Below are 20,558 nucleotides of genomic sequence, written 5' to 3' on the forward strand. Positions count from 1 at the left end.
ACCCAGGCGGGGGCGGATGACACGGGACGGCGGGGCCCCGGGGCCCAGGTCCCCAGGTCCCCGAGCCCAGGCCCCGGGGCGAGCCGGGTCCCACCGAGTACCGAGCCCGGGCTCCCCCCCGCGCTTTCTTTCTCTGGCCCCGAAATCCCGGGGTCTCCCGGGGTCTCCTCGGGACTGAGCGGAGGGAGCAGGGGGGGCCCCCTCCCGGGGGGGGGGGGGGGGCGGCCCTCCCCTCCCATCCTCTCCTCCCCTCTCTCCTTACCCCCCTCCTCTCCCCTCCCCCTTTCTCCTCCCTCCCCTCCTTATCCTCCCTCCTCTCATCCTCTCCTCCCTCCCCCTCCCCTCTCCTCCCTCTCCTCCCTCCTTTCCTCTCCTTCCTCCTCCCCTCCCTCTCTCACCTCCTTCCCCTCCCCCTGCCCCCTCCCTCCTCCCACTCCCCTTCCCTTCCCTCCTTACCCCTCCTCCTCTCCTCCTCAACCGGCCGGGGGTGAGGTTTTAGAGCTGCCCGAGGCCTAGAAGATACTTTGTAGCAACAGATAATCGCTCATTATTCATAGTTCTTCTGTGGAGGAGTATTTTCAGAGTAACTACTCCAGTTAAATAGGCTACTTAATGGGAGCCTTTTTCAGTGGGATAAGCCCATGGGTTGTTTTTCTTTATTGTTTTAAAAAACAATAGACATATAAAGTCCCTACGGTGCCGATGGAGTTTTAATTTTGGAGTCTCAGTAATACCTACAGCTAGTCCTAGACGGAGTGAGGCACAACACTGGCAAATCTGGGCATTTGCTATTAAGGAAATTCCTTTTCTAGATGGACGCTCCCAGAAAAATTAACTTTTGAAGGTTTTTTTCTTCTTCTTAAGAGTCTACTATAGTGTACTTAAATAGAGACGCGTGGTTTCTCCGATAGCATTTAAAAGCCTGACTTTAAGAACACACTGGAGCTCACATAGAACATGCTGTGGGCTACCCCTTTCCCCCATCTCTTTCAGTTTCCGTCTCTGGAATGTTAGAAGCCCACATGTGATCTGGGGGCAGGGGTGGCATGTAACAAAAATATTGCTCTGCATATTTTTGTTCTGAACTTGGTGGATGTAAGGATGTCCCTCTGCTGTAGATTTTGCATTAACGTCAGGCCACAGCTTCTGTATGGCCAGTTGTGGGTCACCTTGAATCTGGTGGACAATGAGGTCAAGGCTGGGGCCACCTCCTGGGGGGCACCAGGTGGCTTTGCTCCGTTACATGGCCACAGTGGCTTTGCTCCATTACATGGCCACAGACTGCCTTCTGAATGTAGCTACTGTCTCACAGGTTCATGCTAGAGCCACAAGGGGCCCAACCAGAGGTGCCGACCACATGGCACCCACGGATCGATCCATCACTAAGAAATCGCCGGGCTTAGTACCTGCCAAGCATGTGCTGAGTGCTGGGAGTACAGCTGTAAAAAGAACAGTGCTTGTCTTCATGGCACTTGCACCATATAAATTATGTAACTTAATACATAACAGTATAACTTACGTGTAACACTGGTTTTCCCTCACAATTACTGTCCAGGAAAGAAGGAATCATACTGTATTTGAGCTTCTTGTAAAGCAGGGGTTCTCTTTGCTGGCCAGGAAAGTGCTTGCACAGGGAAGCCACATTAGCTTGAAGCCGACTTGTCCAGGGCTACCTTTCCGTGCTTGTTATGGAGGTCAACTGTCAGAAAAGAAGAGGCAAAGAAAAAAAAAAGAGACGCAATTTAACACTGATTTTCTTGAGAAGTTACTTTGAGGACAGATGGACCATTTTCAATGTCGGGGCGTTCACATAAGCACACATTTTAAAGATCACTTTGAAAAGTAATAGGGCAACTTTGTTCCTTTGTAGACACCGTGAATACACACTAGGTGAATGACCCCCCCCCCCCCCCGCCCCAGGCTGTAATTCTGTGTGACTGTCCTTGAGGCTCGAGACCCAAGTTTCCAGTCCCAGCTCATGCAGACTTTAGATACGGCATTGCAGGCAGCTGATAAGTAAGGATGGTCAGTTCTATCTGCATTTGCAGATACTTATTTAGGAGAGTCTCAGCTAAAAAGGAGCAATTAAGGCGAGCAGTGCAAGGTTGCTGCAGGAGAACGGGGAGCCAGGGAGCTTTCCAGAACAAGAGAAGGGCACCAAGCAGCCTGGGAAGTCAGAGCTGACTTCTTGGAGGAAGTGACACCCAAACTAAACCTGAAGGGCAAATTCCTGTCTGCCCAGGTGGGCCTAGAGAGGCGGTGTCCCAGGGAGCCGGTACCGCTTCCTGGGGGGCAGGCCAAAGCGGGGCCCTTCCAGAAAGCGGGGCCCTTCCAGAAAGCGCTGGTAGTAGCATTTGGCTCCGGGACAGATGGCAAGGGCAGGCGAGCAGCAGGGGAGGTCCGCAGGCCCCGAGCATGGTGGGTGGCAGGCCCAGTGCCTTGCTGGGTGTCCCTTTGGGGCTGGGAACCCTGTAGGGGCTCCCCAGGGGTGGTGGCAGGGCAGCGTGCTGCAGTGACACCCACAGAGGTGGGTCCGGCGCCCTCCGGCCCGGGACTCAGCGTCCCCTCACCTGCTTCCAGGTGCGGACACTGCCAGCGGCTGCAGCCTACCTGGAACGAGCTGGGAGACAAGTACAACAGCATGGAGGACGCCAAGGTCTACGTGGCCAAGGTGGACTGCACGGCCGACTCAGACGTGTGCTCCGAGCAGGGCGTGCGAGGATACCCCACGTAAGTCGGGGCCTGGTACCCTGCGCCCCCCGCGCTAGGCTTCTGGTAGCCCACTCTGTGGTCCGAGGGGGTGGGGCGCTGAAGCTAAGCCCGGAGGGCTGTCCCTCACGCAAGAAGAAACGCCTTCTTGGGCTTTGTTTGGAAAACGCCTTTCATGAATCCGTGTGGGGTTTTCCTGTTTCTAAGAGTGTGTGTGTGTGTGTGTGTGTGTGTGTGTAAGTGTAAGAAGCAGAAACGGTGGCCTCTGCGGCGTCCCGTCAGCCGTGATGCTCACAAGTACCTTGACCCCACGAGCAAGCTTTGTCATCAGTTTTACTTTGAGTCTTTGGTCACTTCTGTTGTTGTCGAGCATCCTTCCTGGAGTAAGTTCCCAAGCGAGGCGCGCAGGGCTGCTTCTGTTGGAAGGAAAGGGGACAAAGGAATCTAGCTGCTCTAACAAGGGGCGTTCCTTACGGCCTTGACTGTTAAAATAAATTTTGGGGGGTGGGGGGTGGGGTCTTAAGAGACAGAAATTGAAACTGGCCCAGTAAGCAAAAGGGGATGAAATGGAAGGCGGTGGAAGAAGCTCTGAGGCTCAGCTCCTCCAAGGGTTTAGGGCCCCGTTTAGTCCCGTAAGTGACTAACCCTTCCAGCCCTGCATCCCTCGCAGTCACGGTGGGCTTGGGCTCACCACCGATTGCCCAGCTTCAATGGAATGTTCTTTGCACTCCTTGTGGCCAAAGGGGCAGGGTGTCTTAGGCAGCAGCCCCCCTCAGACCACATGCAGGTGGTAGAGGGAAGGTGCTATTTCCATATGTATGGCGGGGTGCTGGCCACTGCACTCCCCAGATATTGGTTCGTGTTGATGAAAGAAGGAAATTCTTGTAAAACCTGGGCCTGTCTTCAGACCCGAGAGCCAGCATGGAAAAGTGTAGCGCAGAAGAGGGGAGGGAGCTCTGGGCTGGAACCTATAAGCCAAGTCAGAATCCTGGTCCTACCCTTTATTTATCACGCAGCCCAGGTCACGCCATTTAACCTCGGAGTCTGAAGAAGGATGTTGATACCACCCCCTCCAGTAACACTGTTAGATGAAATAATATGTTTGCAGACACTGATCTGAACACACACAGTAAATGTCTAAGGTTTCCCCTAACGTTTGGAAATCGGGCATTTTCACAAAGGACCCTAGAATTCTTGGTCTTTGGTGACCACTGCTGATCTAAGTGCCATCATTCAGATCAGATCAGTGGAGAAAATTTTCTACCACGTGCACCTACCTAGAGGCATCATTGTCCTATGCTTCATAGCGTTGCCTTTAAAGGAAACTCCACATAGACAGCGTTGCCAGGAAGCCGTCTGAGTGGTGGGTCCAGGTGAGGAGATTGATGCTTACCTGTTGAGAGCCCGTTACTTTCAAGGTGCAGAGGCAACGGAGATGGTAGGCTATGGTGTCCACTCTTAAGGAGTGGGCCGAGTGTGGCCATGTGGTCATGTGTGTCACCAGCCACACCACTGGGAGGGAGGCAGGCCTCGTGAGGCTGAGCAGAGCAAGTGTGAGGGGGCGACAGAGGGTTCCACCTCGACCTGGTCATCTGAGCTATCTGGCTGCGACACCACTTGCTCCATAGATGTTATCCACAGAGTTTTAAATATTTCATTTATTTATTTGTGAGAGGTGGAGCGGGGGGAGGAGCAGAGGGAGAGGGACAAGCAGACTCCAAGCTGAGCACAGAGCCTGATGTGGGGCTCGATCTCCTGACCCTGAGATGGTGAGCTGAGCCAAAATCAAGAGTGGGATGCTCAGCCAACTGGGCCGCCCCGGTGCCCCATTATTCTCAGATTTTAAAGAGCCCCGTTGAATCACGTGTCCTGATTTAGGAGATACGGTCTCCCCGAGAACACCATGCACTGGTTTTGTGTCCTTAAAAAGAACTGAAGTGAGCTCGCACGACAGTGAACATTGTTTGGGAAGGACATTCCTCTGCGACCCTCACAGCCCTGAGCCGGTGCTGGAGGACAGATTTCTTTCGGGGAATGCAGGAGGCAGGGTGCACCGCGTTAACCCTGGTCCCGCCAGGCATTCACGTATTGACCTGTGTGAGATTTGCTTCCCTTGACACGGTGCCCATCTCAGGGAGATGCAGCAGATGATGGATGCAAATGCCTGAGCACACGGTGTGGGGTTCTTCTAGCCATGGGCCCTCCCACTGAAATAAAGGGTTGCACGGGGAGAGAGTTGGGGTTCCCATTCTCCTAGGATTTCTCAGGGTGCTTAGAAAAGTGTTTTGAGGTCATGCTGTTGAGCCGGTAAGGAATCCGCATCATCTGGGGGAGGTTTGCTAGGGCTGCCGACACAAGCACTGCAAACCAGGTGACTGAAGAGAACAGAAATTTATCGTCTCACGGTTGGGGAGGCCAACAGCGCTCTGAAACCCAGAGGGGAATCCTTTCTTGCCTCTGCCTAGCGTCTGGTGGTGGCTGCACCCAAACCTCCGTCCTCACGGCCTTCTTCCTCTTACCTGGCTCTCTCTGTGTCCAAATCCCCCCCCTCCCTTTTTTAAAAAGATTTTATTTATTCATCCATGAGAGACACAGAGAGAAGCAGAGACATAGGGAGAGGGAGAAGCAGGTTCCATGCAGGGAGCCCAATGTGGGACTCGATCCGGCCAGGTTCCTGGGATCACGCCCTGAGCCAAAGGCAGACGCTCAACTGCTGAGCCACCCAGGTGTCCCAATGTCCTCCTTTTTATAAGGACCACAGACATGCTGGATTAGGGCCCACCCTCATAGCCTCATTGTCACTTACTTATATCTGTAAGGATCCTATTTCCAAATAAGGCTACATTCTGAGGGACAGGCGGCTAGGACTTCAACAGGTCGGCTTTGGGCGACCCAAGTCAGCCAGTAACACCACCTCTTCTGTAGCGCTAGGACTGTGATCCTAGATTTCCAGAGTGACCCACTAATGGAGCTTTTTCTCCCCTGCCGTCTCCTTGAAAGAAAAACAGATCACCAGGAAGAGCAAACCCCCATGTGGCAATTTAGAAATAGCGGGAAACGTTTGGGGCTGTCCTTTGGGCTCGTACCCTGTGGCCGTCTCCCCATCGCCTCCCTCAGCCCATCTACAGTGAGAACTGGGGCCAGATGCCCTGGACAGTCTGTAAAGGAAGCCCTAATTCTATCCCTCGGTTCTGTGAACTTAAGGAAGAGCCTCTGGCGTGGGCAGGTTACAGAGATTTCTAATCCAACGAGAAGAGATTTCAGAAAATTATTTGTGTGTTGCTTAGCACACACCAAATCAGAAAAAAAAAAAAAAAAAAACCACAGGTGAGGTTTTACTGCATTTTAATGTTAGCAAAGAATTGGAGGGAATGGGCCCGATTGTGCTGGTGGTTCCAGGCCTTTTTCACTCTGAAGAGCCCTGGTGAGGGAGGCCCCCCTGGAAGAGAGACGGGGCGGGGGCGGAGGGGGGCATGGGTGGGGGGACTCCACTAAGCATCTTCTAGCTCTCGCGGGCACGGCAGGTTTCCAGAGCTTCCAGAGGTCCCAGGGGTGGGTGCCGGCCTTTGTAACTGTGAGATCATCCTCGAGCTGCTCACCACGTATAAGTTGGTGAAGTAGCGGGGTCGTAGCCAGGCTGCCGGGAGTCTGGCCGGGAGGGCCGTAAAGGTCCGAGCTCCCGAGGAGGCAGGGCCCGAGCTCTCCCCGGAGGCCCGTGGCGATGTCACCGAAGCTGCATGATCTCAGGGTGGGGAAGGCCCGTGGCCCGCGGGGATCCGACCGCCTCTTCCAGCTAACGCGCTGGTCTCGAACCTTCATTCTGAGGCCTTGGGGAGTTAGCTCTTCAGCCCTGCGGCGCCGAAGCCCGGGTACCTTGAGTTCTTTTATTTATTTATTTATTTATTTATTTATTTATTTATTTATTTATAATAGTCACAGAGAGAGAGAGAGAGGCAGAGACACAGGCCGAGGGAGAAGCAGGCTCCATGCACCGGGAGCCCGATGTGGGACTCGATCCCGGGTCTCCAGGATCGCGCCCTGGGCCAAAGGCAGGCGCTAAACCGCTGCACCACCCAGGGATCCCGGTACCTTGAGTTCTGACGCTGCGCCCCCGCCGCCTGGCCTCTGCCGCCAGTGCCCACGCGCGTGCCGCACAGCGCAGGGTGATTTGGAGGAAGAGGTGCCCAAAACTGCTGGCCTCTGTTTCCCTCCTCCTGTGGTTGCCGTATATTCCTGCTGCATCCTTGACGCCTCCTGTGAAGCGCTATCTAGAGCCTGTTTTTCCGTCACCTCGAATGGCACAGGGTCTGGAAGTGTGCTTCCCGCCCCCGGCAGGGCCTCCTGCTCGGCCACCAGAGGAAGGGCTGTGCACTCTATCTGCAGCCCCCTTCGGAGGCTAATTTACATGGAAAAAGAAAATTCCTGCTCCATGGGGGAAGTGATAGACCGTATCAAGCAATGTCAAGGCTGTTCTCATGCTGGAAATGTAAATTCTCCCAGAACCTGGACATTCGTGCTTTGTAAGAGTCGAAGAGCTGACAGGGTAGCCCGGAAACACGTTTATTGCCGAACAGTACTATGTCTACTACAGTTTTAAGTTTTTTGTTTAAAGATTTTATTTATTCATGAGGGGATCCCTGGGTGGTGCAGCGGTTTAGCGCCTGCCTTTGGCCCAGGGCGCGATCCTGGAGACCCAGGATCGAATCCCATGTCGGGCTCCCGGTGCATGGAGCCTGCTTCTCCCTCTGCCTATGTCTCTGCCCCTTTCTCTCTCTCTATCATAAATAAATAAAAATTAAAAAAAAGAAAAAAATAAAGATTTTATTTATTCATGAGAGAGAGGCAGAGACATAGGGAGAGGGAGGAGCAGGCTCCATGCAGGGAGCCCAACGTGGGACTCGATCCCCGGATCCTGGGATCACGCCCTGGGCCGAAGGCAGGCGCTCAACCCTCAACCGCTGAGCCACCCAGGGATCCCCCCCTCCTTTTTTTTTTAAGATTTTATTTATTCATGAGAGACAGAGAAGCAGAGGCAATAAATTATTTTCTTTAAAAACTGTAAGACTGTAAGAACTACTAAAGCCTGGGAAGGATGATGAATACCTAGCAAGGAAAAGCCTGGAAGTCCTGTCGCCCAAACCCCAGTGGTTTGGGGTTTCGTTCACAGCCTCTTGGACTTCATGTGTTCTCCTCGGTCTTATTTTTCTTGAATAAGTTAAGAGACTTCTTAAACGTGTGGGATTAGGTGGATATGTTTTCTCCCGGGACATCATTTCCCTGTCTTTCTGAGGTCTAGCGGAGGGTGGCAGGCCCGTGCCTGGCTGCGTGCGGCCAACTGAGGGGTCCCAGGGGTCCCAACGGGACAGCGCCATCCACTCGGAGCGCTCCCACCTGTTGAAAACTGCTCTGTCTTGTCCTCTCTCGACCTTTCAGCTTGAAGTTTTTCAAGCCTGGCCAGGAAGCTGTGAAGTACCAGGGGCCTCGGGATTTCCAGGCACTGGAGAACTGGATGCTGCAAACGCTGAACGAGGAGCCTGCGGTGAGTGCAAGGAGGCCTCCCCGCCTCCCGTCCTCTCTCCCTTCCTACAGTTCGGGGTAGTAAAGAGGCCGGTAAGGTCCCGTTTCGAAGCACCTTTATAGTCTTAGAAATGGATCGACGTTTGTAGGTAGAAAGGGACTCTTTTTCCCTTCCCAGTTTCTGTTTATTGTGGTAGAATACACATGGTACGAAATTTACCATCGTAGCCGTTTCTGAGCACACAAATCCGGTGGTGGCCGGCACGCTGACCCTGTTGCGCAGCCATCCCCAGCCCTCTCTTCACCTTGCAGAACCGAAACCCCGTCTCCACTGAACACCAGCCCCCCCTCACCTTCCCCACCCCAGCGCCCCCCGCCCCTCGGCAACCCCTTCTTTTGGTCTCTGTTCTCACTGCTCTGGGTAGTGTAGTGGAAAAAAGTGAACTGTTACCGACAGAGCTTTTTATTATGGAAATGCTCAAACACGCACACGAGTAGAGAGAAGAGTAATGAGCAGCAGTGCGTGAACGAGGGGGAGGATGACGATGGTCCCCGACTCTACCGGTTCTCCCCATCTTGCTGACCTTGTGCTGTGCCCTTGTCTGGCCACGGAGTCAGCCCTCGGAGAGCGTCATCTGTGGACACCCCAGGGCACATCTCACAGAGGTGCACTTAGTACTTTTTAACATCAACCTCTGTGCCGTGCTCACACGTATACAGGTGACGCTAATTCTTTAGCATCACGGATTGACTCGGGGTCAGGGCCAGGCCTAAGCCCAAATATCCAGTCCAGGCCAACTTCCCGCCTTCTCTTGCCGTGTGAACCCCTCCTTTTCCTCTGAACTCTGAGGACCGAGGTGCTCGCCAGTGTGGCCGATAACGTCATTTAATAAAAACCTTTAATACCCTCAGTGTCTGCCCTCCCTGGCCTCAGGGTAGTGAGATCAGGGCGGTGTGGAGACTCTAGGATTTCTGAGAGAATTTCTAAAGATGCAGCTGTGTGTAGAATGTTACTAAGAAAATTCTGCAGTTCTCCCCCTCCAATTGATGTTGGGGGTCTTAGTTTTGTATCACAAATCAGTACGATCATAAAGCATCCAGTAAGCATCCCTTCATGTACGGCGTGTTCTGCTTTAACGCAGATGCTCAGGAGGCTGGGTTGGGTTTGACGGCTCATGGCGCTGTGTCGTGAGGGTCCGGAAAGACGGCCAGTGTCCCGTGCTGTAGGATTCTGACGAAATAAGAGCCCCTGAAGTCTAACTTCAACAGAATGGTTCAGTGAGACGGCTTTTGGGTTGGAGGTGGGCGCTTGCTGCCTCCAAGGTGGTCCGCGCCCACATGGGGGCCAGCAGGCTTTGGGGACTCTGCTGCTGTCGGGGTCACTGCCCAGGGTGACTGCGTGGTCCTCTGGCTGTGACCACGTTGTGCGTAGATGTCACAGCCTGTCGGAAGCGCACCTGCTACTCCGGTGCCGGGTCCCCTCGTGCTCACCAAGGCTGCAGCTAACTGCATGGTGCAAGGCCTCGAAGGAGGGTTGAGCAGAGACTTCATCTAATTTTAGGTAACGGGGAAAGCCACAAGCCCTCAGAATCCATCTGCATGTTTGTCAGGGCCAGAGAGTTACATGGGCAGGTGGGAATTTCATACAGATTTATTTTTATTTTTTTGTTATTTTTTTTTAAGATTTTTTAAAATTTTTATTTATGATAGTCACAGAGAGAGAGAGAGAGAGAGAGAGAGAGAGGCAGAGACACAGGCAGAGGGAGAAGCAGGCTCCATGCACCGGGAGCCCGACATGGGATTCGATCCCGGGTCTCCAGGACCGCGCCTTGGGCCAAAGGCAGGCGCCAAGCCGCTACGCCACCCAGGGATCCCCCTTCATACAGATTTAAACTTCAGTTGGTTTCCTCTGTGAAAATGTTTTCTGATTGGAGGAGACCAGCTTTCAAAAGGTCAATAGTCTCACAAACACGTTGATCTCTTTTCTCATCGTTCTTTGGCGCCAAAATGCCAGTCTTCTGTGACGGCTTCGCTCAGGAAACCCGGAGGCACGTGAGGATGGCAGAGGGACTTGGTCTAGTGCACTGAGCTCCCCTCTCAGGCCGTGGCAGCCCCAGCGCAGGTGGGGAAGGACCGAGGCCGGGCCTCTGCCCGCTGGCGGCGGAGACGTCCCGAGCCCAAACGGGTGTCCCCTCCGGTGGGGGGCTTGGCTGCTGGGGTCCACCCACGCCCCATGCCCTCGCTTCCACAATCGCTGGGAACAGTAACCGTGTGCCTCATCGTAGGAAAGTTCAAATATGCCCACTTTATATTGCAAACCGAAAATTCTTTTCAATTTGGAACTTGCTTTTTATTGGAGGTGTAAACGTTTTAAAAAGTTCTTCATCCGTATTTATACCTCAGTAACTTGATGTATACGTTTTTTGTGTATTGAAACAGGATAGCTTTAGATTGCCCCCACCCAGTGTTGTGGCAATAGTAAAGAAACTGAAAGGAAGGATGGAAGGAAGGAAGGAAGGAAGGAAGGAAGGAAGGAAGGAAGGGAGGGAAAACCTGCTACTTTGTTTTCAATTTCCCTATTTGCTTCTGTATTTTTTTCTTAAATAGTTAAAACCATATAAATGTGGTTTTTTCACAAGTGATATTTTTATACAGTTACCTTTATACTGATCATATATTTTTTAAAGATCTTATGTATTTATCCATGAGAGACACACAGAGAGAGGCAGAGACACAGGCAGAGGGAGGAGCAGGCTCCCTGTGGGGGGCCCAACGTGGGACTCCATCCCGGGACCCCAGCCCGAGCCAGAGGCAGACGCCCCACCGCCGAGCCATCCAGGTGCCCCGTGTGTATCATATTTGATACTGTCGTGTGGGTTTGCCAGAACTCAGCTCCTTCTTGTCAATGGATATTTAGGTCATTTACAATTTTTCCATCAGAAGTGCTCAAGGAACGTGATAATCTTTGTAAAAGACATCTTTTCCTTCTGAGTGAGGTTTTTTTTTTAATTTATTTAAAGATTTTATTTATTTATTCGTATAAGACAGAGAGAGGCGCAGAGACACAGGCAGAGGGAGAAGCAGGCTCCAGCAGGGAGCCTGACGTGGGACTCGATCCCGGGACCCTGGGATCACGCCCTGGGTCGAAGGCAGGCGCTCAACCGCTGCGCCACCCGGGGATCCCCCAGAGTGAGGTTTTTAAAAACCTGTCACCAGACAAAATTGCAAGGCCAACCAAGCCAGGCCAGTCGCAGGTGAGTAGGGCAGGCTGCCATCGGGGGCTGTGGCGTGGCCCGGGAGCAGGTGGGACCACAGGCCTCCCGCAGCCTCCGGCTGTGCGCTGTCAGCGCTCCTCATGGCTTCACCTGGGTGTTGTCCTTCAGAGAAACAGGTGCGGCCAGGTGGGACCTGAGTGGCACCCACCCCCGTGCGGGGCTCCCTGTCGCCTCGGGCTCTTGGGTTGAGGCCCCCGCTGTGTGGTGCTGCGGTGACAGGACGGCTCCTGCTCTGGCGCCGGCAGACGTGTCCCCCAGAAGGCCCCTCGCCGCTCTTCGGGGCCAGCGCTCAGGGAGTTCACCTCGAGCTCCCCGGGGATCGGGGGCCCTGCGCCAGGGAGCGGGCGGCGTGCCCCTTGGGGTGGGCCTGGCCCCTGCGTCTGCCCGCTCTGTCCCAGTGGGGATGCCGCCAAGGGGCTTTCTGCTGGAGTGTGGATTCCCGCCTCGGGTTCCCTCCACACAGCAGCATCCCACGGAGTCTGATGTAGCCAGGTCAGGGAGGAGGCCTGTGGAAGGTTCTAGACAGACACAAGTCTCCTCCTCAGCAGGTCTCACTATGTCTCCGCATAGAAGCCCAGTGACCGTTGTCTCGTTTCTCCCCATTAGACACCAGAGCCGGCAGCAGAACCGCCCAGAGCCCCTGAGCGCAAGCAGGGCCTGTACGAGCTCTCAGCGAGCAACTTTGAGCTGCACGTGGCGCAAGGTATGCCGGGTGAATGGCGTGGCTGTCCGCGGCGGGAGACGCACCTCTCAGAACCACTGAGCATCCGCCACTCCTTGATCTGCCGGGCGTTTCCTTCTTGGCATTTGAGGGCTCACGGGAACGTCTGTGGCACTGAGCCTGGTTTCTCTCTTCCAGACCCGTTAGCATCCTTGTTCGCGCTCTTCCTCTTGGCAGTGATTCCTCTGGTCCCTGTCCTTGGAGAGAGGCCAGTTTTAAGGCTAGCCGGAGCCTTAAGCTCACAAATCACAAACGGGCACACTTAATTTGTACACCAGCTGGACGGTGCATCCTCAGCCGAGAAAGGGTTTATTTATATTAACGTGAATCGTGCTTATTGACCTGAGGCAGAAAATAGAAGTGTCTTATGTATTTACACTAGAATTTAGTGGGACCGTCGTGTGCAAAACACAATGTGTGTTCTTTATGCTTAAAATACTTTTCTGTATCACATCCCTTTTTTTTTGAAAATGGTCTCCCGAATACAGAATGACCTGTGTACAGTCTCTAAGGTCAATGGCACGTAAGTCCCCGATTCGCACGTTCCCGAACAGCTGGCTCGAAAGCACATGCGGCCCCCTCGTCCATCTCCATGCTCAGAGGCAGCCGTGGAGAGAAGTCCTCCCAGAAGACTGGGTTGGAAATGTGGGGAAAAGGGCTGAAAATCTGCCCGGCCTTGTCACTCCACGGCCGCCGAGTCGCAACCCCACCCCACCTGAGGCCCAAGAGGACTTCCTGCGACACCTTGAGCTGTTCTCCCTGGGGTGAAAGGTGGCTGTTTGTCCGGGCAGGGACGGTGCGGCCTCGGAGTGTTTTCCCTGACGGGGGCTCAGGTTAGTGCCCACGAGCTCCGCTGGGTCCCTCCCCGAGCAGGGGCCAATGACCCTCCAGTGGGCTCCTTCCCGGACGTCTCGTCCCTGCCTCACGGACAAGGCCAGCACCGTCCCTGTCTGGGGAGGCGCAGCTGCAGCCTTACAGATCAGGTGCCGATTTGTTGCATCAAGTTTTTCACCATTTCCCTGGAACGTGTCGCGGCTGTGGTGATAACACGGCGTGGGCAGGTGGCGCGGCCGAGTCCTGCACATGTTGGTGCAGGGGGTTTGTTCTCTCTCTGGTCACGGCCTGATTTGGGTCTCGTCTCAGCCAAACATCTTTTAGTCTGGTCAATGTAGAACAGCCTAGAAAAAATCTTCAGTATCTAAATAATGAGGTTGTGTGGGTTTGGGTTGTGTTTTTTTTTTTTTTTTCCCTCCTGGCGAAGGGGGTATTAACTCAGGTTTTAAATCCGTTTATTTTTATTGTCAAATAAGACACAAAAAGCAAACGTGGAGCTTAGTGAATTGTTCTAGAGTAGCCACTCTGTAACCACTGTCCAGTTCAAGAAATAAGACCGCCAGTCTCTCTTAACTCTGGCCACGTCCCAGCCCTCCTGCCCTCACGGAGGTGGCGTCCTGACTTTTATGGAAACCACACCTTACTGTATCATTCTCCGCCCAAATATGCATTCCTTTTTTTTTTTCTTTTAAAGACTTTATTCATGAGAGACACACAGAGAGAGGCAGAGAGACACACAGAGAGAGGCAGAGACACAGGCAGAGGGAGAAGCAGGCTCCCTGTGGGGAGCCCGATGCGAGACTCGATCCCAGGACCCCGGGATCACTCCCTGAACTGAAAGCAGGGCTCAGCCGCTGAGCCACCCACGCGTCCGCCCAAATATGCGTTGCTAAAACTAATGTTTAGTTCATTCTTTCTTTCACATACATCTCTCTCGAGTCTCAGTCTATGTGCTCCCCCAACATCTCATTTTCTTCCTTGCGCTCTGGTTGCTGAGCACAGAGGTCATGAGACCTGCGGAATTCTCCAGCCCGGACTTCACCAGTCCTGTCCCTGTGGTGCGGTTCGACGTGTTTCCCTAAGTCCGTTAATTTATTAGGGTTGCCAGATGCTGATATATTCTAATGAAAACGTCCTTTTTTTCATTGTTTGACGGAGAGAAACTTGCCCTCCTTCGTCACACGGTCATCCGGTGGTACAGCTCGTGTAAGACAGGCAGGGGAATTGCCCGATTCTTCCCCTTTATTGCCAGTTCTTCAAATGAGGAGTTGGTTCCCTGTTGTCCCCCAAAGATAACAAACTAGAATTTGTTTTGAGGCTCCTCGTGGACTCAAAGACTTTGTCGGCAGAGTCCCTTGTGACCAGCAGAAGGGTTCACACTGACGTTAGCGTAGCAGGAGGACCACGATGCCTCCCTCCAGTCTCTAGTGTAAGGTGTGATGTGAGTAACCCTCCTTCTCCCTTCTCTGCCCTGGCTCCCCACCGAAGGCGACCACTTTATCAAGTTCTTCGCTCCGTGGTGTGGTCACTGCAAAGCTCTGGCTCCAGCCTGGGAGCAGCTGGCTCTGGGCCTTGAACATTCTGAAACTGTCAAGATTGGCAAGGTAAGTGAAAGCCCTTATTACCCTGGAAATAGACCGCCTTTGGCTGGATTAATTAGCAGAGTAGCCCATTATTCATTCTGTGTGCAAAGTCGCAAATGTGATTTATTAATTCCATTTAGTGTGCCACTTGATAATTCATTTCGCCTTCACAGATGGCAGGCTGGTTTCAAATGTGCTGGCTTTTCCACAGCCTACAGATAAATTATGGCTTTGGCTCCTTTGTTTATTTTGAAGCAAAGGCCAATTCTGAATTGGCAGCCCCAGAGCCCTTCCTGCAAAGATACGGGGCACAGCCTTCGTGAGTGCTCGCTGGCCGGACTTGGAGGCCATCCACATTTGACCTCACCCAAGAGCTGTCACCGAGAGGAGCCTGAGCTCCGTGCTCACAGAGGCCTGCACAGGGGCCCCCTCCGGTGAGCCCCGCTCTCCCTGCTGCCTGGGAGTCTTTCCAGCTTCCCCCACTTTGCGGAGAGAAGCCAGAAATGGTGTCTAACAACTTCTGTGTAAGTGGATTTTCTGGAAATATCCAGAGCAGCTCCTGGACCGTCCAACACTTTCGGTCTCACCCAGCCTTTAGCACCCACCAGACATCCAGGCACGGGTTTCCTTTTATGAAAATCCCATTTTTTGCTTTGCCAGCGGGCTGATTTGTTTACAGAAGTAATGCTGCGTGTCCAGGAACTGCAGTTAATGAGATGCTCCGCCCAGTACAGGGAGATGGTCCGAAGTGTGAGCTTAGGAGCCGGGTAGACCTGGCCGGCCGGCCCTCGGCCAGCCCTCGGCCACCCCTCCACACCTCGGTCTCCCCACTGGGCAAAAGCGCGAGGAGACCTGCCATGTGGTGGGTGGTGCGGGTGAAAGTCAGATGCTTCGTGGGACGCGTGGCATGAGGCACGTGCCTGGTGAACTGTAAGAGTTGTTATGAGTTCAGTGGATTGAAATACTTTCGATTACATATTCTAGTTATACATGTTATGCTTTTGTGTTTAGTGAACATTTCATGGAAGTGGTCAGAATTTTCTTGTCTTCTATCTATCTTCCCAATTCCTTGCATCCTTAAATTTATGAGTTTTTATGGGACAGAACTTCCAGTTTGTGTCAGTAGAGGTTTCTGGTAGAGTCAGGCATGAGCGGCACAGTCTGTCCCTCCAGGCTGGGGCTCTTCATCTCTGGACCCGCAGGCGGCCGGGTGGCCGGGTTAGCCTGGACCCGCGTCATGCCCCCCCCCCCCCCCCCCCCCCGACTTCAGGCTGGGCCTCCTGGGCTTCCCCTTGATAATCTAACAGCTGACTTCAGTCTTGTGTGTGAAAGTGATATTTTCATCCTACTTTTTTGACACAGTGAAGAACAACTTAGTGTCTCACTAGCTGATTTTAACACCAGTAGACAATCAGAAAGAAGTGACTTAGGATAAAACGTTTCATGGAAACGTTGAACAGAATCTAGAAAAGATTTAAATGAAATAAATTTAAAGAGCTGTGATAGTTGGTGAATTGAGTTTATAGAACTAAGAACATAATATAACCTTAATTTGATGTCTTTTCAGTTATCTTTATACCAAGTACTGCTATTTATATACATTTTAAGATTTTATTTATTTGAGAGAGAGAGAGACAGAGAGTGCATGTACGCATGTGAGCACGTGCAAACGGGCGGAGGCAGAAGCGGGCTCCCCTCCGAGCAGCCTGACGCGGGGCTCCATCCCAGGACCTGAGATCGTGACCTGAGCCAGAGGCAGACACTGAACCCACTGAGCACCCAAGGGCCCCCAAATACTCCTATTTAAAATTCACTGCCTGCTCCTCCTTGATTCCACAGTTCCCTAGGTTGGAGCGTGAGGGTAAATCTGCAGGCTAGCATCGGCCTGGGCCTCTGTCACCCACAGCCAGGCCTCCCGTCCCCAGACGTCAGGCTAGGCTCCCCTTTTCGCTCTGCACCAGCTCCAGGTAAAATGTCAACCCAGCACTGGCACGCGTAGGTGAGCTGAGTGAGTCGTTTCTCTAAATCTCCCCACCCTGCTCCCTCAGCTCAGGTGGACCCTGGGGTGGCTCTTAGGAAGTCTGTCCCCAAACTGCACCTTGCTGGCAGGGGTGCCACGGACCCAGAAATCGGTGTGGCAGGAAGATTCCTGAAGAAACGCACGGTGACTGTGGTCTTACTTTGTGTTCAGGTTGACTGTACGCAGCACTATGAACTCTGTTCGGGGAACCAGGTCCGCGGCTACCCTGCTCTCCTGTGGTTCCGAGACGGACAGAAGGTACGTCCGCGGGGCCGGGGCTGCCCTCCCCGCAGCGGGCTGCTTCTCGGTGGCTTCAGGGCCGTGGCACCTGCCAGCGTGGCTCGTCTGGGCATGGGCTTGAAGGCTTAGGTGATGGTGGAACGGGTGTCGCTCCCTTACCTGATAAGGTTTGGGTGGTGGACAAAACCTGTCCGTGGTCCTCCTGTTTGGAAACGTTTCGGTCGGCTCAAGGTAGCGCCAGATGAGCTGCCCTGCTGTAGCTGCGGGCGGGTCACGGTCCCCAAGCGGGGTCAAGGTGGGCTCCCGGGAAGGTGCTCGCCCCTGGCCGACGGTCAGCTTCTCAAAGAGCGGAGCGGGCCCGCTCGGCCTGGTCCCCACCACCCCGCTTAGTAGCGAGGCTCCACACAGCGCCCCCATGACGGCCTCGTGAAGCCGGCCGGCTGGGGTGAGCTCTGAGCGGAGCGCCCAGGTGAGCTAACCCGACGGCCTTTTTGGGTGGCCCTTTCCTCGGACAGATCGACCAGTACAAGGGGAAGCGGGATTTGGAGTCCCTGAGAGAGTACGTGGAGTCACAGCTGCGGAGCGCCGAGCGCGAGGCCCCGGAGACCATCCAGCCGTCGGAGGCCCCGGTGGCAGCTGCTGATCCTGTGGCGCAGGTGGGTGCTGCTGGGTGCCGCCGGGTGCTCGCTGCGGTCGGGAGGGCCCACGGCAGCTCCTCTGCTCCAGCACCACGGGTGAAGGGGCAGCGGGGGGCAGGTCACAGTCTCCAGGTGGGTGCCTGCTGCTGACGTCTCCACGTGAACGGTGCTCTTCGGCCGCTCGCACTTGCTGGCAAGGGGTAAACCTACCAGCTTCTCTGAAGTCGCCGGGAGACAAATCCTGGGAGCATTTGGTGGCAAAGGCTGTGAAAGGCTCCTCCCTTTGATTCGGTAAGTGCTACATTTGAGGGCATTTGCTAGGAAAATCGGCTGCCGCCAGTTAGGGCCCCACCTCTGTTCGTCTTCAGGACCTGCTGCAGTAATTTTACCCCGTGGAAAGGCCCTGAAACATCTGCAGCAGCAAAGCCTGAGAGGCCGCTGGCCCTAGCGCACTCCGTTTGCTGAGGCCGGCCGTCTCTGACTCACGGCCATGCTGCCTTCATTCAGAGAGTGGAAGGTTCTAGATTCACTCGTGCATTTTTTGAGCACATTTCAGGCACTGTCTCAGGCCACCAGGAAACAAGAGCAAATAAGAGCGCCTTCCCCCCTCGTGGGGCAGACGGAGGGCCGCACACACAGAGAGAGGCCCTGGGGCCATGACCCACGCGTGCGTGCCAGGCCGTGCCAGGCCGGTCAGGGCTGTCGTGGGAGCTGGGGGCAGGCGGGTGGGGAGTGTCACCAACTGAAAGGTGCACTGGTATTTGCCGGAGAGCCGTGGCAGCTGCGGAGAGACAAGGCTTGTCCGACGGAGGAGAGAGAGGGAGCGGGAGCCCGTGGGTGTGCCGTGGCCGGGCACGCGTGGGGCTGGGGCGGCCGGCAGTCGGGGGAGGGGTCACAGAGGCCTGTGTCGGCTGGCCCAGGACTGTGAGCTTCGCCCTGTACGTATTGGGAGCCAGGGGAAGGTATGAGTAGATTTGCATTTTAGATGCTTGGCAGAAAGAGACGGAAAACCAGTGCACTGGGGCCGCAGGATGAAGCAGCCCCCGAACTAAGGCCGTGGCGGGGGCAGAGGGGAGAAGGCAGGAGGCGGAAGGAGCCCCGCTCTGCTGAGCGCAGTCGGGAAGGTGGCGTGTCTGGGGGGACGCCTGACGCTCTGGTGAACCTGGCGAGCCACGGTGCACACCACGTGTGAGAGAAGCGGGGGGCGGGGAGAGTTCGGGTATCGAGTTGCTGATTTCCAGGGCTGTGGTGGGGACCAGGCCGAGGGGTCTAGCGGACACCTGTAGGCTTCTGCATCTGCAGCGATAGGTGGAGGCCAAGGCCGAAGCCGTGGGCACAAAGGACATTCTCCAGAGACTCAAAATCCTGTCCTAGGAAACCCGTGCTTGATTGCCTGCCTACCTGAGAGCCATAAAGCCTGTCAACCTATTTCCAGAACAGAATGTTCAGGCTCGTACGACTGTCGTGCGTGGCACGCCGAGTTCTTAGCTGGGACACCGGGACAGGGTGGGCGAAGAAGGGGCTGCGTGGCCTGGTTGCATGGGGCTGGGGCAGTGAGTGTGCAGACACCACCCCCCTTCCCCTCCCCCCCAGCAACTCTCGAACCCTCAGCGTTTACGTAACAGATCCTGGCTCGCGGGGACCACTGCTCCCTGGGCCGCCGTCGTGTGGAATTGGAAAACACCGAGTTCTCCACCCCCCCCCCCCCCCCCCCCGTCCTGCTAGAGTGGGGACAGGGATGGGCCTCCTCGCCCCCACAGCCCATCCCTGACTTGGATTCTTAGGTTGGGGACGACCTGGGTGTTGGTTCCAAGTTGATGTTTTGGTCTGAGAAGCAAACAACGGATTTTGTAGTAGCCGCAACCACGTATGTTAGGGGAGCGTGTGTGTCACGGTGGTTACGAAGGTCACCCCAAATTGAATATCATAATACACCGAACAGCTTCCATTTATAATACACTTTGCCAGCATTAGGTAGGCCTCTCCGGGAGCGCGGTGTCGTATTTCTGGACACAGAGAAAGCTGGGCTGTGCCCTCGAATCACTGACACGCGTTACTCGACGCCAGACTCAAGGGGAGCAGCCCTGTGCTTATCACACGATAAATCATCACGTTCTTGCTCTCGTGAGAGAAGCGCAGATCCAGTTTTGGAAAAACCCACAGACGTAATTCCGTAAAGCCCTGTCAAGGCCACATGGCTTTAGAGCAGGCTGCCGTGTGGCACCTTCCCCCGACATTGCCCAGCCAGAACGATGAGTGGTTGGCACATTTACTTTGAATTTAAAACCAGAACGCAGCCTGTGAAACGTAAAACACGCACCGTTGCCTGTGGTTTCGGGACTGTCCGTGGTAAGGTCAGTGCGCAGAGAACTTTTACAGCTCCGTGCTGGGGGGCCGGAGGGCCGGCGAGGACGGCGTGTGCGCCACGTCAGGCGGGCCAGGGAGTCGGGGTGTTGGACCCCTGCTGCCGGGGCTGGGGGCTCCGAGCCTGGGAGGTGTAGCCCGGAGCCCAGGCCACGCAGAGCCAACCGGGCCGCACCCCAGAGCCCCAGAGAGCGGCAGCGGCACCCGAACCCACTCGGGCTGGCCGAGGACCACGTCCTGCCTCCTCCGGGGCTCAGGACCTGGGGAAGCTGTGACGAACCCCTGGCCCTTCTGGTGTAGCTTGTGAAATGCAAGTTGCGTATTTTTGCGCGACCCTGGAGCACGCATGGCAGCATCTTAAAAAGATTCTCGATGTGTGTTCCTGCTACCCCGAAGCACGGCCCTGCTCTGCCTAAGGGATGCATTTGAACCGCGGCTCTTCCCCCCCCCCCCCCCCAACACGCAGGGCACGGTGTTGGCGCTCACGGAGAAGAACTTCGAGGACACCATTGCAGAAGGATTAACCTTCATCAAGTTTTATGCTCCATGGTAAGTGGCTGTTTACCTAGAAACTTCTCTGTCCCGGCGCTGGAGTCCCATCGTCGCCTCCCGCTTGTCAGCCAGCGCGCTCTGCTCAGCGTTGGCGGGGGCCACCTT

The 20,558-nt window shown here is 54.8% G+C and overlaps 1 protein-coding gene across 6 annotated transcripts in view; it reads left to right on the forward strand.

Annotated features, from left to right (window-relative positions):
* Positions 1–20,558, forward strand: part of TXNDC5 (thioredoxin domain containing 5) — a 167,475-nt gene that overhangs the window by 142,354 nt on the left and 4,563 nt on the right. For 5 of the 6 annotated variants that reach the window (XM_072729171.1, XM_072729166.1, XM_072729170.1 and 2 more), the window contains 7 exons: positions 2,581–2,730; positions 8,143–8,248; positions 12,108–12,204; positions 14,545–14,660; positions 16,831–16,917; positions 17,415–17,555; positions 20,368–20,450. In XM_072729171.1, the coding sequence (XP_072585272.1) occupies positions 2,581–2,730; positions 8,143–8,248; positions 12,108–12,204; positions 14,545–14,660; positions 16,831–16,917; positions 17,415–17,555; positions 20,368–20,450 (780 nt within the window). Of the gene's footprint in view, positions 1–1,988; positions 2,243–2,580; positions 2,731–8,142; positions 8,249–12,107; positions 12,205–14,544; positions 14,661–16,830; positions 16,918–17,414; positions 17,556–20,367; positions 20,451–20,558 lie in introns of those variants that run through there. The other variant, XM_072729168.1, reaches the window with a different exon arrangement.

The sequence above is a fragment of the Vulpes vulpes genome, chromosome 12, assembly GCF_048418805.1.
Source record: "Vulpes vulpes isolate BD-2025 chromosome 12, VulVul3, whole genome shotgun sequence".
NCBI lineage: Eukaryota > Metazoa > Chordata > Mammalia > Carnivora > Canidae > Vulpes > Vulpes vulpes.